At 41.6% G+C, this 15,140-nt stretch overlaps 1 protein-coding gene across 1 annotated transcript in view; it reads right to left on the reverse strand.

The window, feature by feature from the left end:
* The window catches only part of LOC124595686 (circadian clock-controlled protein daywake-like), a 41,686-nt gene that overhangs the window by 7,455 nt on the left and 19,091 nt on the right, over positions 1-15,140 (reverse strand). The window contains exons 2-4 of the mRNA XM_047134544.1: positions 9,878-9,970; positions 4,589-4,724; positions 3,285-3,418 (exon numbers count right to left, since the gene is read on the reverse strand). Coding sequence (XP_046990500.1) covers positions 3,285-3,418; positions 4,589-4,724; positions 9,878-9,970 — 363 coding nt within the window. The remainder of the gene's footprint in view (positions 1-3,284; positions 3,419-4,588; positions 4,725-9,877; positions 9,971-15,140) is intronic.

Below are 15,140 nucleotides of genomic sequence, written 5' to 3' on the forward strand. Positions count from 1 at the left end.
ATTTGTGTCATCTATGTACTGCCGTTCCATGTTTCTTACTAAACAGAGTAGATGACAGCAACTCAAGACTCATGTCTGCCGAAAGGGCACTTGAAGCAGCAACCAGTGACTAGCTGAATTCCTTGTTAGGTTAGAATCATGTGAAAATACATGCTTTTCCGTAGTAACTTGTGCTGTCCCTTCGAACAGAGCACGACGTTCTCTTCCTCCATGTTTAAAACGATGAATTATGCTGTAGCTCAATTTCTTTTCACAGGCCTGCACAAAAGTAATTGTTACTTCTGTTACGTGTTACGTAGTGTGGACGGTTCGTCCTCTCAGTCATATTCGACCGCTTGTCTCATAAAATTCTTTTAAAACTTTCTGTAATTTGTGCCAAAATATTGACTGAAGCCAGATATTTCATTTACAGTGTTCATTTCTTCTCGAAAACAATTAAGTTACTCTTTGTCATTGTTGATTTTTGAATGACATTTTTCACTGCAGAAATTCTCCTTTAGTTACACTAGGCAACACTGAAAAAGTAATTGGGATGAAATAAATGTTTGTTGACTGTGTCGGTCACATTGATAACGAAAACGACAATGAAATACGTGAATTAGATCTCTTTCCACGTTAATGGGGGTGCATTTAATTACACTTTCTTAGGATTCATTGTCAATCCCTTCCCATATAGGCTTCGAAATCCCGTTCATGGTAGAAAGAGTGATGAAGTTTGTCGCCCGTGCTCGAAGCAACACGGCGAAGGGGAAAAGGAAGCGAGGAGCTGAGCATGTTTCATTTCAGCGTAGTTTCTATCTGTTACAATCTGTGTTCCGTTCCTGTGTTGGAAGAGGGTGTTACTGAAGTGTAGCTAGTGCGTGGGGTCATTGTAATTACTGTGATTCAATGTGCTTTGCAAATGCGTAATCGGCGTTGACATTTTGCTACATTCGCGGACAGGCTACACTGAAATCTTAAGGAGGTCGTAACGTCATATATTAGGAAGGAGTACAGACTGTGCTTTGGGTGTGACATCAGGGGCCAGTACAATCCGTGAGCTCCTCATGTATGCTTCATATCTTGTGTTTAGAGTCTTCATTCGTAATGGAATCGTAAAAGATCTTCCACGGGACTTCTATACCCGTGATCCGGCGAGAACCATCAAACCATGGGAGTGATTGTTATTTTGTATGACAATTCCTTTAACACATGGCATTTCCAATAAGTCTTTCTTGGCGCATCCTAACATGTCGTTGGCCACGTGACCAGTCCTCCACGGAGACTGCCTGTTCCTGCCTCACTTGACAGTGGCAGTGACAAGAGCGGTAGTGTAATTAGTGCTGCACCGTCATCTTCAAAACCCAATTCTTCGGAAATCCTGATAATAATGAGTATACAGAGATTCGCAAAATAACACACTAGAAACTTAATGACCTAGTGAGAGATATGGAATTGCCTAAAGGTAAAGCTGAACTGTTGGCGTTGAGACTACAACAGTGGAACCGTCTTGATAAAGTGGTAAATGTGACAGCGTTCCGCAATCGCCGTATGGCATTCCATCCACTTTTAGAAAGCGAAAAGAACTCGGTATTTTGTGGAGATTAACAGCGAGTAATGGCAGCTACGGAAAATTTCTGGGAATCTGAAAGCTACAGGCGGATTACTTGGGCTACAACACGGCTACCAAACTGTGTTGCTTCCTGGGACTCTGGGATAGCAGTGTCAAACCTCTTCATTACAAAAATAAAAAAGGGAGATTGACCTAACCGTCAACCATTTGAACCACTGATCTCGTCGAATAAGAAAACTCGTAATTCTCCATGCTCTTCATACAAAATTCGGCCTAACGAAAAACTTCGTTAAGGCCACGGACAAAACTGGGAAGCATTTCTCTATTTGAACGACCAGTTTCCACTCCTTAGTGAGGCGAAAATAAAATAGGGGATATTCGAGGAACCAAACATATGCAGACTGTACAGAGATCAGCATTTCAACACCCCGTGTCAGGTGATGAAAAGTTAACTCGGGATGCCGTCGTTCAAGTGCCAACAAACTCTCTACGAAATAAGAGAGCAGAAAACTTTAACGATATTGTGGCAAATCTTCTGCACTGCTACAGCAGATTGGGGTTGCAACATGTTCTTAAAGTTACAATTCCTAGATTCTCACTTGGACTTCTTTCCTGACAACTGTGGTGCTGTTAGCAACGAGCACGGAAAACGCTTCCACTAGCAAATTTCGGAGGAGGAAATGAGACACCAGGAAAATGGAATGTCTCAGTGTTAGCCAATTACTGCTGGACACTAATCAGGGAATCACCAGCAGAAAACTACAAACGCCAGGCAAAGCGGTTAAGTCTTCAGTGCCCCTCCTTTGAGAGACAACATCAAGGTCTATACATGTATCAACTTAAACCTGTAGTTATCATAACTTAAAAACGAGAACTAATCTTACACTTTCATTGACGTGTACGTCATCAGCACATCCTAAAGCATAGAGATTATCTGTTTTTATGCCAGTTACAGAAAAAAGTAAAGTTTTGTTACCTCGTTTTATCATTATCTTAATCTGGTTGCTGGAAACTCTAAATTTTGCTCTTTTGTCATGAACAAATCATTGTAAAGATTTTTGAAAGTCATCTGAAACTGAAACAGCTATAACATATTAGCTGTTACTGAAGTTCTTTGTGCAGTTAATTATCGTTCATGGCAACGAAAACAGTATCATAAGGAATATTTGACGTCGCTGTAAGATTTTTTGTTATATTTTTCTGACATACATAGCCACATATCAAATTATTGTCCAGTTAGAAAAACGTAACTAATCTCATGATTATTATCCAGCTATAGACCTGGCAATCAATGTTTCACCACGATGTCTTTTCTGTAAGACTTATTTTTGTATGGAGCATAAATGTTGATACATAATCATCTCTTTCTTGTCCAGGTACAAAATTCGTCGATGAAACTTGTGTCCTCTTTAGAGGGACCAAGTGATTTCTTATTGATATCTATGGAAGGGGATTGCCTTGGAGTGTAATGTGTGTTAACATTCAGAAACGTAACTGAGTGATATCTAAATGAACTTCCTGTGAATTAGTTGGTATATTTCATAGAATACATCAAAAAAACATGTAATTATTGAAATTACTAATGTGAGTATGATTAGATTCAAAATAATATGCTATTATTAATCGAGGATTTTAGTTAACAAGCCAGCAGAGAGCATAAATAAATTTCAGAAACAGCTATTACGAGTTTCACTTAAATACGTGACGTGGTTCAAAGTCGCAAAGTACTTACGGAGAGTAATGTTGGCGGGGCCACTGCCTTTCAGGGGCAGCACGAGAATCTTGCCGTCCACCTGGTAGTCGGCTAGAACTTGCAGCCGCGGCAGGAAGAAGCCCCACTCGAACTTCTTGCCTTTTGAGTCAAATCTACGACAAAGGTTACATTCCTATACTGCCATGCATGTTAAACTGGATCAGTGGAGATATAAAAGAATTCTATTGCGTTAATGGCATTGAATAAGATCACTCGCGGGAAAGTAAAAGTGCTTTAACTTCAGTTCTGACGCTCTCTGCTCTCCATGAATTTCTGCAAAGCTGCATCTACTTACACAGGAAATTTAACTATTGGTATACTTTGTAATAAATAAACGGCTTACAGTTACTTTGCCCTAATATTTCATAGTGAATCAGTAGGGAGGCAGAGCTGAGAATATATGAAAAAACTTATTGACTCCTATTGTGTAGAAGTCCATAAAAACGTTAGCGATGTTAGTCCCAGATGAAACAACAGTGTAGTGGGTTAACAAACTGAATTTTCTTATAGGTAGAAACTATTTAACATTTTATAATATTTCCTAGGTCTGCACGCCTCTCTCCCGGCCGTTGTCAGTTTTCTTGCCCTGGAGCCGCTACTACTCGGACCAATAGCCCCGCACGTGGTCACACGAGGCTGAGTGCTCATTTTTCCACGCCTCCAGTCAAGGAAGTATCCTCGGCAATACAGGGAATCGAACACGGATCCACCACATGGCAGTCTATCGTGCTGACCCCTCACCCATGGAGACGGACTAGCAACTGTAGGTTCTTAATAAATGCCACACTTCAAAAACAATCATGATATAGGCTCTAAGATCGAGCTTTATCCTGGTCTACCCCCTTAAACGCTCTAAACATAGTTCACCTTACGTTAATTTTAGATCGTTCATTGTTTGTTTGTCTATGAAGCTTTTGCTGCGTTTGTAAATAAACTCGCTTTGTTTTCAGAGCAAATTTATGACATAGTTGTTCATACACAGTAAGTCCTTCCTATTCCTCACAACTTTGCTGGGTACATACCTATCTGTACAATATCCTCGTACTTCGTCTATTATGGTCCAAAAATTTTAGTCCCAGAGATGGATATTTATTACTCATGTTATCCAAATGGTTGCATTTACCAAGACATACATCCCAATGTTCCTTCACATTCCTACTGACGCCCGTAGTCTGTGATCCTGGGGGCCTCATGACCACTGGTTCGGTACTCTACGTTAACTAAGTCTGATATTTGAGGCGTGACGCGCTGCCCTCTGAGAGTCCAGAGCGGGGCGCACTTACACAGAGGATCGGAACTCGATGTCGGTGATGCCGTGCAGGCGCACGTTGCGCAGCGTGATGTTGAGGCCGCGGTCCGCCACGCTCACCTCGCTGATCACCAGCGGCTCCATGCTGGGCACCCGGTACTTGGGGTCTCCTGCAACAGCACGAGTAACAGGTGTGCAGCGGGGACGGGCTTCAATTACAACCACTATGCCTTCGTATACACACGTTTTACGGGGGCGTGCTGAAAAGTAATGCTTCCGAATGTTTTTGAATGGAAACTCTTAAACCTTTTTGAATAACAGAAACGTTATTGACATTCTGCACTTTTATTATTGAAACTATATATTTATTCCTCAACATAGTCACCCTGGCGACGAACACATTTCTCCTTACGCGAGACCACTTTATTTATACAGTCGCTGTAGAATGTTTGTTGACGGGGCCACAGCCGCACCTCTGCTTGCACCGCTTCATCATTTTCAAACTGAAGTTCTCGAACATGTTCTTTGGCTTTTGGAAATAGATGAAAACCAGATGGTGCCAAGTCGTGAGGGTGACCGATGACAGTGAGCCCAAGGTGCTCGATTACTGAAGACGTCGCAGCGCTCGTGTATGGTCTGACATTGTCATGCTGAAGAAGAGGGTGATCTGTGTGTGGACAAAATCTTCTAATTCGAAACTCGATTCCATCAAGCTGTTCCACACTCAACGAGATAGTTACGTTACAAATCGCCATGTTACACGTTTCAAGGCATGACTTTGCAGCACGCCCTCGTATACGAACGATGAAAAGATAATCTTTTGTCAGTGCGGCGCTTAGCTGCTTACTGTGGAATTTTGTTTTTATGTTGGTACATTTTACGCAGTAACGTAAGTCATATTTAAACGCGATTTGGGTAATACCGTTGTCTGCAGGTTTTTCTGAGTTAGCCATGTTCCGTGTGTTCTCAAATAGATAAACTGTGAACTGCGTAGTCTCCAAACTTTCGTTCTTGACGATTGTGGCAGCGGAATTTCATTGAAAGTTTTCGAATATTTACAAAACATTGATGGCTGGCAATATTGGCAAGTTATCGCACCTCTGTCGGAATTGGTCCAGGTGAATGACTTCCCGAAACAGCAACCACAGTTGGTTCAAATGGTTCAAATGGTTCTGACCACTATGCGACTTAACTTCTGACGTCATTAGTCGCCTAGAACTTAGAACTAATTAAACCTAACTAACCTAAGGACATCACACCCATCCATGCCCGAGGCAGGATTCGAACCTGCGACCGTAGCGGTCACGCAGTTCCAGACTGAAGCCCCTAGAACTGCACGGCACCACAGATGGAAAACATCGAGGAAGTGTAGAGTGTGGTGTTAGGGTATGCACTGCTGGAGTATTCTATTTGTACCTAGTGCAATTGGCTTATCAGTCAACAGGATGTATCGTGTTTTCCAATAAATTATAAGAACGCTATCTGCAAGGTGACTGTCATGTAGTTTAATGCAGGCAAAAGAGATTGCGCAAATAAGTGTCTCCTCGTGTTCAGATCTTATTAAAACAAATTAAAATTTTTTGTATAATATTGCTATGGAGAGAGTGATACATCCACAACTTCTAGACATAAATGAAACTGCAGTCTAAGTAGTCGGAAGAAGCCAGTAACCCTGCACGTCTTTGTGAGCAACGGAAGAAAAGAGTACTTGAGAAGAAGCCCTGAGGCCTCGTATCCATAAATTCATTAATGGAATTTACCGGCACACAAAGGTTCTTCAGCAATGAAATCTGAAGCATGAATTGTTAGAATATCAAACTCTTTTCTCAAACGTGGGATCTGCTGACATGCGTCTAATTCCCATGTATGACAGCATTCGTGACTGCAAGCTATGAGAGCCTTCGTCAAGAATAATGGTTAACATACTGAAAATAGTTATGGGAAGAAAAGATGGACTAAAGGCGTGTAGCTGAAGTGGATCTACGATGAGTAATATGTGCATTTTGAACCAAAAATCCCAGACGAGAAAGTCTCGAAGAGCTGGAGATATTATACATGATAATTAAAAAAATCACTATATTCTGTTAGTTCTGAAATGCAGCGTTGCCTACTTTTTGGAATTGTTTCGATGTTAAGGGCATTTTGCATCTTGGAGGTGCCAGCGATGCTGGTGTCCTCGTACCGTGAAATTGCACGTCTCGTAATGAATCTGACTATTAAGAATAAAATACGTTCGCAAGGATGTTTAATGTTGTAATGTAATAACCTTGGAGGTACATATAATACGGGGAGATTGCGCTACACACATAGGCCTTAAACTGTTTTAAAGCCGCGCCGCCATGTTAGACGCCCCAGAACATTGTAAGAGTTTTGCTTACGATTGATTCTTGTTATACCGTGTGTAGTGTGCACGCAGGAGTTAAATGGAAAATATTACAGTGCTTTCGTGAATAACACAGTGTCAGGATGGTATTTTCAGACTTTTTTCTAATGTTGAATGAATATTTGAAACAATAATACGACTCATTTCGTCTCGTTCATGTAACACACTTTTTGCCGTATGTTTCGAATAACCAAGACCACAAGTTTGTGATGTGAAACGCTGCTATAGTAATATAACTTTTTCCTTAATATGTTCTGAGGAAACTGGTATTAGGTCTACGCACTCCTCCCGAAAATACAGATTATACTTTCCTATGTTTGGTCGATTGCCAATCTTTCCTTCTCATACCGTTACCGAAAGATCTTCTCGGCTTGAAATAATAGGAAATATGAAGTCAAATGACAATTTTTATTAAGAAAACTTTCAAGGTGAGCAACATAATTCTGTAGTATCAGAATACTTCCTCCATTTTCTGGATACAAGTAAGTAATTTTTTTTATTCTCCCGACAAAAGTGAGATTTGGCAGTCAGAACGTGTGACTTCTTGACTAGGAAACTACCTCATTTGTCTTGATAGGGGTGTGTCGTAATCCTACATTTATATTCTGGAAAAAAATCCTTGATTATGAGTTAATTACACTGATGAACGAAATCATTATCATCACCTGCTGGACTAAACATTGGTCCGACTTGGGAACACAACACAGCAGAAATTTTTGGTGACATGGATTCGCCAAGTCTGGTAGGTTTTTGAAGGTCCGTGCCACAACGTCAGAATTGTGCTATAGTGACTTGGGAAGCACGGTCATAAACTAACGTTGATGTCTTGGCCACAAAACTCGTCTTACCTGAACCAGAAGGAACACGTCTGCGATACAGTCGAACTTCTGTTCTTGCGACATAAACCCGCTACTGCTGATTACTTCCTGATGAGACCAGAATAGCGATGCCTTTGGTACAAATGCCAGTGGGCAGGCACATGACCGTTTAGTACGTTTAGTGATTTGATTTTTGGGCTCTGTAATTTCATACACAGGTATTATTTTACTTGTGCAGTGGCATGGTCCAGTACTCTAAACTCGCTAATGTTGGTTAATTCCCCACATTCTTCTAAGCAGAGCACAGGTCACGTAACTCCCATAAATTAAGTGTCGTTGGTCGTGAAGCTTATAACGTTACAAGCCATGGGTTTTATACGTATAAATCGATCAGGGCTGCACTGTACCCGCCAGGGTAGCCGAGATCGCTAATGCGCTGCTTCCTGGACTCGGATAGGCCCGCCGGCCCCGAATCGAATCCCTCTGGAGGATTAACGCCATAGCCCGGTATTCCAGCCAGCCTGGATGTGGTTTTTAGGTGGTTTTCCACATCCCGCTAGGTGAATACCGGGCTGATCCTCACGTTCCGCTTCACTTGCACGACTCACAGACATTTGAACACGTTCGCACTATTTCATGGCTTACACTAGACACAGACAGCTGGGGTACGCTACTTACATCCCGGGGGGTTTGGGGTGGCAGCAGGAAGGGCATCCGGTCACCCTCTGCAACTAACACTGCCAAATCCGTAATGACACGGCCGATCCCGCGTTAAAAAGCGAGACAATGGCCGAAAGGAAGAAAGCAAAGGCTGGGATGAGCAACATGTAGCTGACGAGTGAGGCCGCAGAGCAAGGTGAGCGAGGTGTATGCCGGAAAACAGGATGGGACAGCCGACCCACGAAAGGCTGTGCAGCCGTGTCCGGAAGATTCCGAGTCGTTAAATAAACTGCATTGCCGAAAGCTAGCTTGCAGCATGCTAACACGGCGAGGTTCTGAGTGTATGCAACTCTGAATTGTATACTCAGAAAAAGAATAAAAGAAATCGCAACAGAATAACGATCCCAATTAATTTATTACTACCGATGCATTACACAGAACATTGTCGAAGATTATATAACTTTTTTATTTATAAGAAATATTCATTACGACAATGTGTCACAAACAAATGACACTCCATGTGAAGGAAAGTGAAGACATCTCCAGAAAGAGCCTACATGACACATTGCTACACCAAAAGAGGAATGTATAAACACAAATATTGCATTGCAATGCTTGTGGGCAAAACAGAAAGTCCGCAAGAGTAACACAACCAATGTCCTCTGCGTAAATAATTTGTATTGTTGTTCTTTATTTAGGTATTAGTATGAAATTCTAGTACTGTTGTGAGTGTGTCATTTCAGTAAAGCAGTAACATAGGATATGTAAATTGTGAACTTCACTAGGTTCCAACAGTTCCGATTCAAAGTGTAAAATACTTTTCCAAATGACATAATTTCAGCTATATAAAAAATTAATCTGTCTCATACTGCGTTGCAGATGTAATGTAAAAATATATCTTATTTGGTTAGTATAAAGTATGTTCAAAAAATGTAAATAAATTGGAATGATGGTACAGAAGTTAAGAGCTAACATGACTCGAGTAGTGATCACAAGACCAAGTCGAGGAGGGAGAGAACAGAGGTGTTCTTTTGTCGCTGTCCTTGGTTGGGGCCAGAAATGAGCGCCTAACAGCCGCTGGTGTGCTTTTGTTAACGTGGTAGGAATTTGGAACTTATTCACCTCAGTAAAAACAGTTTGCGTGTGTGGAGATGCACGTTATTCGTCATGAGTTAGCCTGAAAAACTGTATTGATCTTTGTATGTTACTCTGTAACTGAATAGACTGTGTGAACTAGATAAATGTTGGATCAACATGGGAATAAATCGGGCTCGTCTGCTTCTAAGCACTATGTTCAACTCGAATGATTCCCCTTTAGTCTCAGCTCCGTTTGTATTCTCTTCTTGCCACGTCAAGTGCTCGCGTTGCCAGCAAGGGGGAGTGGTCATAATATAATGGCTCGTCTGTGTACGTCAGTAATGGTGCAAAAAATGTTACAAATATTGTAGATGAAATGTCTCACCTTTTAGGATGGATGGTATCGCCTCTCGACCATTCTTCAGTGAACATTCATTCAGGCCAGGATCGTTGATTTTGCAAGGCTTGATGTAGCTCGCTGGAATAGAAAAAATTTTTATCGTTTATTCGTGTAGAAATGGCAGACGTTACAAACAGAAATAGATACGATGGAATTACCTTAATAATTAACAACTGAACTCTACAATTCTATGGGCACGACGGCTGTTCGATGAAAAAAATTCAGTGCGCATGTAAAACCAACAGCTGAAATACTACGGGAATCAGAACTCTGTCGTTCCTGTGGGCGAGCGGGAAGCTGGGAGTTTGGGCCTGAAGCGAAGCGCGTCCAGATGGCGGTGGAGGTTGAGGCAACTGTTCTAGAGAAGCAGAACATCCTGATCCGAAACACATTTTCAAATCTCGCCGCTGCATTTCCGCTTTGACCTGCGCGGCTGGAAGCCGTTATTTCCTTTTTATCTCTTTTCCATCCCGTCCCTACCCCCGTACTCCCCACCCCTCTCCCCAATTATACATGTAATCGTACACAAGATCGCTTGCGAAAAGCATATTGAAGTTAATTAACGTGTGCACTAAGACCACTTTTCCGTTCGTTCGTTGTATTCTACTAATGTTATAAGATAATCATCGGTATTCTACAGTGTGTACAGGCCCGTGCACAACAGTCCACGCTATCAATATTTTCCAAAAATCTGCCAGTCAAAATGCGATTTTTCCGAGGCTCATATGCAGGAGTTCTATTGATTACAGAGATAAAGGGTCAAGAGTTTTGGATAGCCCTTGGCCAAGTGACCATTTGTATAGCTATCAGAAGAAAACGGCCGAGCCTTCTGTAGCTACCCTACAGCACAGCATCAAAATTTAAACATTACATGTTTCCTGTAGCCCAGGCAAATTGAGCAAATCGGTTGGTTCTCTTGCGGTAGGTGTGGTCCGTGGTGGACCTTAGGCGGCTTATAAATGCACCATTTGTTCATGAGCGGCTACTGAGGAAACCTCGAAAAACCATGAATTTTGGCTATCAAAAATACCAATTATTGTGATGATGATCACTTCTATAACTGCTATTCAAGGCAGATTTTTTACCATATGTTCTTAAGGTTAAATTCTCGGGGAACCAAGAAACTTTTTTCGATATCACCAACCGTTACCGAGATCCAGAGGTTGAGGGTTACCGTACGTATGCTCGTAAAACGCGCAAGTAACATACGGTCTGTTTAACTGACGAAGCGAATACATGGCAAAGGTACTAGGGTCATCGCAAGGGATCTAAGGCCACTTTTCACCAATAAAACTTTACGACGCGCTCCCTCTGTACAATGGTCACATTACTTCTATACAGATAAATCCAAAATTGTGCTATGGTGACAGAAATCGGCTAAAAAGTATCTTAAAATGTCTGCCACAAATTATGTAATACTGGAGAGACTGTAAGTTCATCAAAATATTTCTAACAAAGTTTTTACCCCTTTCAGATATAAATCATAAGCAAAGCATTTCCGATGACATGCGTTCGATGAGTAAAGTATACAAAAAATGGTTCAAATGGCTTTGAGAACTATGCGACTTAACTTCTGAGGTCATCAGTCGCCTAGAACTTAGAACTAATTAAACCTAACTAACCTAAGGACATCACACACATCCATGCCCGAGGCAGGATTCGAACCTGCGACCGTGGCGGTCTCTCGGTTCCAGACTGTAGCGCCTGGAACCGCACGGCCACTACGTAAAGTATACAGAAAAAATGAAAAAGTAAACGGTTTTATATTAATCTTACATTATGCGTACTTGTTTGTTGTTTACATGTGTCAAAGTATGTACAGTTAATGTGTCGAAGTACATAAATAAAGCGTCGAAACTTAAATGACTTACAGAATTGGTTTTATGTAAGTAGTACACCTTGCTTTAACAGGGAAAAGAGGGAAACCAACGAAAAAATGCACCTGTTAGCACAAAAAAGTCAAATATGGTCCTCTTTAAAAAAACTCTGACGTAGGTGGGAACCAGCTGCACCAATCCACATTCCGCCTTCCCCAACAAATATTTTGGCATGTGAACATATTCGCACATTTTTGTGCACAAAAAGAATAGCACAGAGACAGTGACGGTGGAACAGAGAGGAGACAGTGCTAGTGGAGAGAAAGAAAGAAGAGACATTGGTGGTCAGTGAGAGAAACTGTCAATAAAAGAGAAAGAGAGGTGGATGGAGATAGAAGCAGTGGAAGGAAAAGAGAAAGTAGACGGTTTTAATGAAAAATGCAGAGACTGTACATACGCCTGTGGGTCTCCAAGACCAGCGAACTTTAACACGTAGGTACAGAAGAGGGCGAATGTTTGACTGAAATTTTAAACACTTGGGCATAGAAAAAAAAGCTAGTTAGATCCCCCAAGATCCAACCTAGATATGGTGGAGACAGTGGCAGTGGGAAAGTAAGTCAGAAGGAGAGAGTTTAAGTAGAGGAGACAGTGGCAGTGGGATACGACGTAAATCAGTGAGAGAAAAAAGAGACTGTGGGAGAGAGATATAAAATCTAAGAAAAAAAAGACTCACCATGAAGGAATTATCCGAATGGAAATTATTAGATGTGAGGTACGTGTACAGCAAACAAATGATTACAATTTTATAAAAACTGAACGATTTATTCAAGAGAAAGAGCTTCACAAACTGAGCAAGTCAGTAACGTGCTGGTATTTATGCACGCAGGTACTCGGCTTGGCATTGTACTTACGATTAGGGCCAAATCGAGTAACTGCCTGCAAATGGCCAGAGGTGGACCAAAGTGTTGTTAGCTTGCTCTTTCTCTTGAATTAATCATCCAGTTTTTCTGAAATTTTTATCATTAGCTTGTCTGTACATGTATTTGGTTGGTGCGTAAGTTCGTAGGTTTTTTGTTTTACATGTTGGCATTCCGGTTTCAACGGGCTAATTTATCGATTGTCATGTTTCACCAGTAGTCCACGGCTGCTATCTGAGTTTACATACTGTCACTTTGTCGTCTGGACGTAGTGAACGATGCTGTGGATGGCAGGAAGTGGAGCACCAAGTGGAGAAATCGAAACATTTCCGACACATTCATCTGTTTGAGATCAGTAGAGGGATGACAGCAACGATCAGAAACATTTTCGTCATGTACGGGGATAACACCACTTGACAGAGCACAGCAAGAAAACGGTTCTCTCGTAATAAGAAGAATTATTTTGACATTACTGACTTTCCACGTTCGGGAAGACTTCCGCGGCTTGATGAAGGTCGTTTAAACGCATTCATCCACAATGACCGACGTCAGTGTATTCGAAAAATTCCAGATGTGAAAAACTGTGATCATCGTGGAACTTTTCTATTCAATGGAGAAGGCTCAAAAATCGGGTGTACAGGTACGCCCTTTTCTAAGCTAAAATCACAAAAGTCAGCGGGCGCCATATGCGTGCCTCTGCTTTCACGTTATCAATTGGCTCGAGAACAACACGGTCCAATCCTATCCTGTAACGTTACTGGTGATAAGAAATGGTGTCTTCATGCCAACATAAGGAAAATAAACGAATGGTTGAGCCCAAATAAAGCAGCCCCGTACAAAGACCTGCCCGCATCCATAAGAGATAATTTTGTGCCTCTAGCGTATCTGTGAAGGTGTCGAGTAATACGAATCGCTTCTACGAGGTGTAATCATCATTGATGACATTTATTCTCAACAACTGAAACGTATTGCAGACGCAGTCCAAGAACAACAAGAAAGAGTGCGTGAAGTGATTCTACTCCACTAGCTTCCTACTAGAGTGACAAGAAACGCTATACAGGTTGTTGAGTCATTCCGCACTCACTTTATTCACGTGATCTTGCGCCTTCAGATTTTCATCCTTTCCGCTCTGTCGAACAGCCTTCAAGGAATTTCCTTTCCGGATTAATGTGCACTCCGAACATGGTTCGACGAGTTCTTCGCCTCAAAATCACATGGCATCTACAGTCGAGGAATCGAAAAGTCACCCGAGCATTGGACGGCTGTTGTAAACAGCGAAGGAGAATATATTATTCATGGCTAAAGTCTCTGTTATGTGTATCTGTTGTGTTTATTAAACTTATGGAAAAACGCTACGAACTTATGCACCAACCCAATATATCAAATCTGATTCTTTCGTGATCCGTAGTTCTTTTTGTCGGATCAGGTCAGGAATTGTTTTTCTCCTGAAAATAAAATCATAACTTTGCCATCATCCTTCGAATTAAATTATGATTTTTCAGATGTATAAAATATTCCGGGATGCCTCCCAAGGGGGGATACAACTCGTCCGCAAATGAGGACATTGTGTTCAAGTGGGTGCAGTATAATTCGAAAACTCAAAGTATTTTATGTGATTTTTATTTCATCAAAATACATAAACTACACAAAGCTTACTCAATAATTATATACATAAACTATGGCTTTACCCTTGTGAAGAATTATTATCAAAGAAACATATTTTTTTCTATCCAGACACAAGTGAATGTTACATTTTACACAATAAAATTTGTTATTGCCTTTGCAACCCGGTTTCTTGCACCAGTCAAACGATTATTTGCCACTGACCACTGGAACATGCTCAACGTTGTCCAAACTACCGTCAGCTTCGGAACGAGCTTCCACGTTGACCCGTTCTGAAGTACTTGGCCTCTCACTAGAGGGACACCTCTTTTCCTGGCAGCTGGCTTATCTATTCTTGTCAGTACTTTGCCCACATTTGCCCTAAAGTGAAGCAAATCAAGTGTCTTATTTTATTTTTAGGAACACCTAAATCTGATGCGTTTTTCTTGTAATCAGTCCATGCATTTTCGCATGCAATATCAATTGCAAGAACAAACATGGCTGTCAAAAATCGTGGTGTGTGCCTGAGGGCACTTTACGTGCCACTGTCATTACCTCCCTTTCCTGTTCCAGTCGCGTATGGTTCGCGGGAAGAACGACTGCCGGAAAGCCTCCGTGTGCGCTCGAATCTCTCTTACATTCGTGATCTCCTCGGGTGGTATAAGAAGAAGTAAGCAATATATTCGATACCTCATCCAGAAACGCACCCTCTCGAAATCTGGACAGCAAGCTACACCGCGATGCAGAACGCCTCTCTTGCAGAGTCTGCCACTTGAGTTTACTAAACATCTCCGTAACGCTATCACGCTTACCAAATAACCCTGTGACGAAACGCGCCGCTCATCTTTGGATCATCTCTATCTCCTCTGTCAACCCGACCTGGTACGGATCCCACACTGATGAGCAATACTC

This window comes from Schistocerca americana, chromosome 2, assembly GCF_021461395.2.
Source record: "Schistocerca americana isolate TAMUIC-IGC-003095 chromosome 2, iqSchAmer2.1, whole genome shotgun sequence".
Lineage (NCBI taxonomy): Eukaryota > Metazoa > Arthropoda > Insecta > Orthoptera > Acrididae > Schistocerca > Schistocerca americana.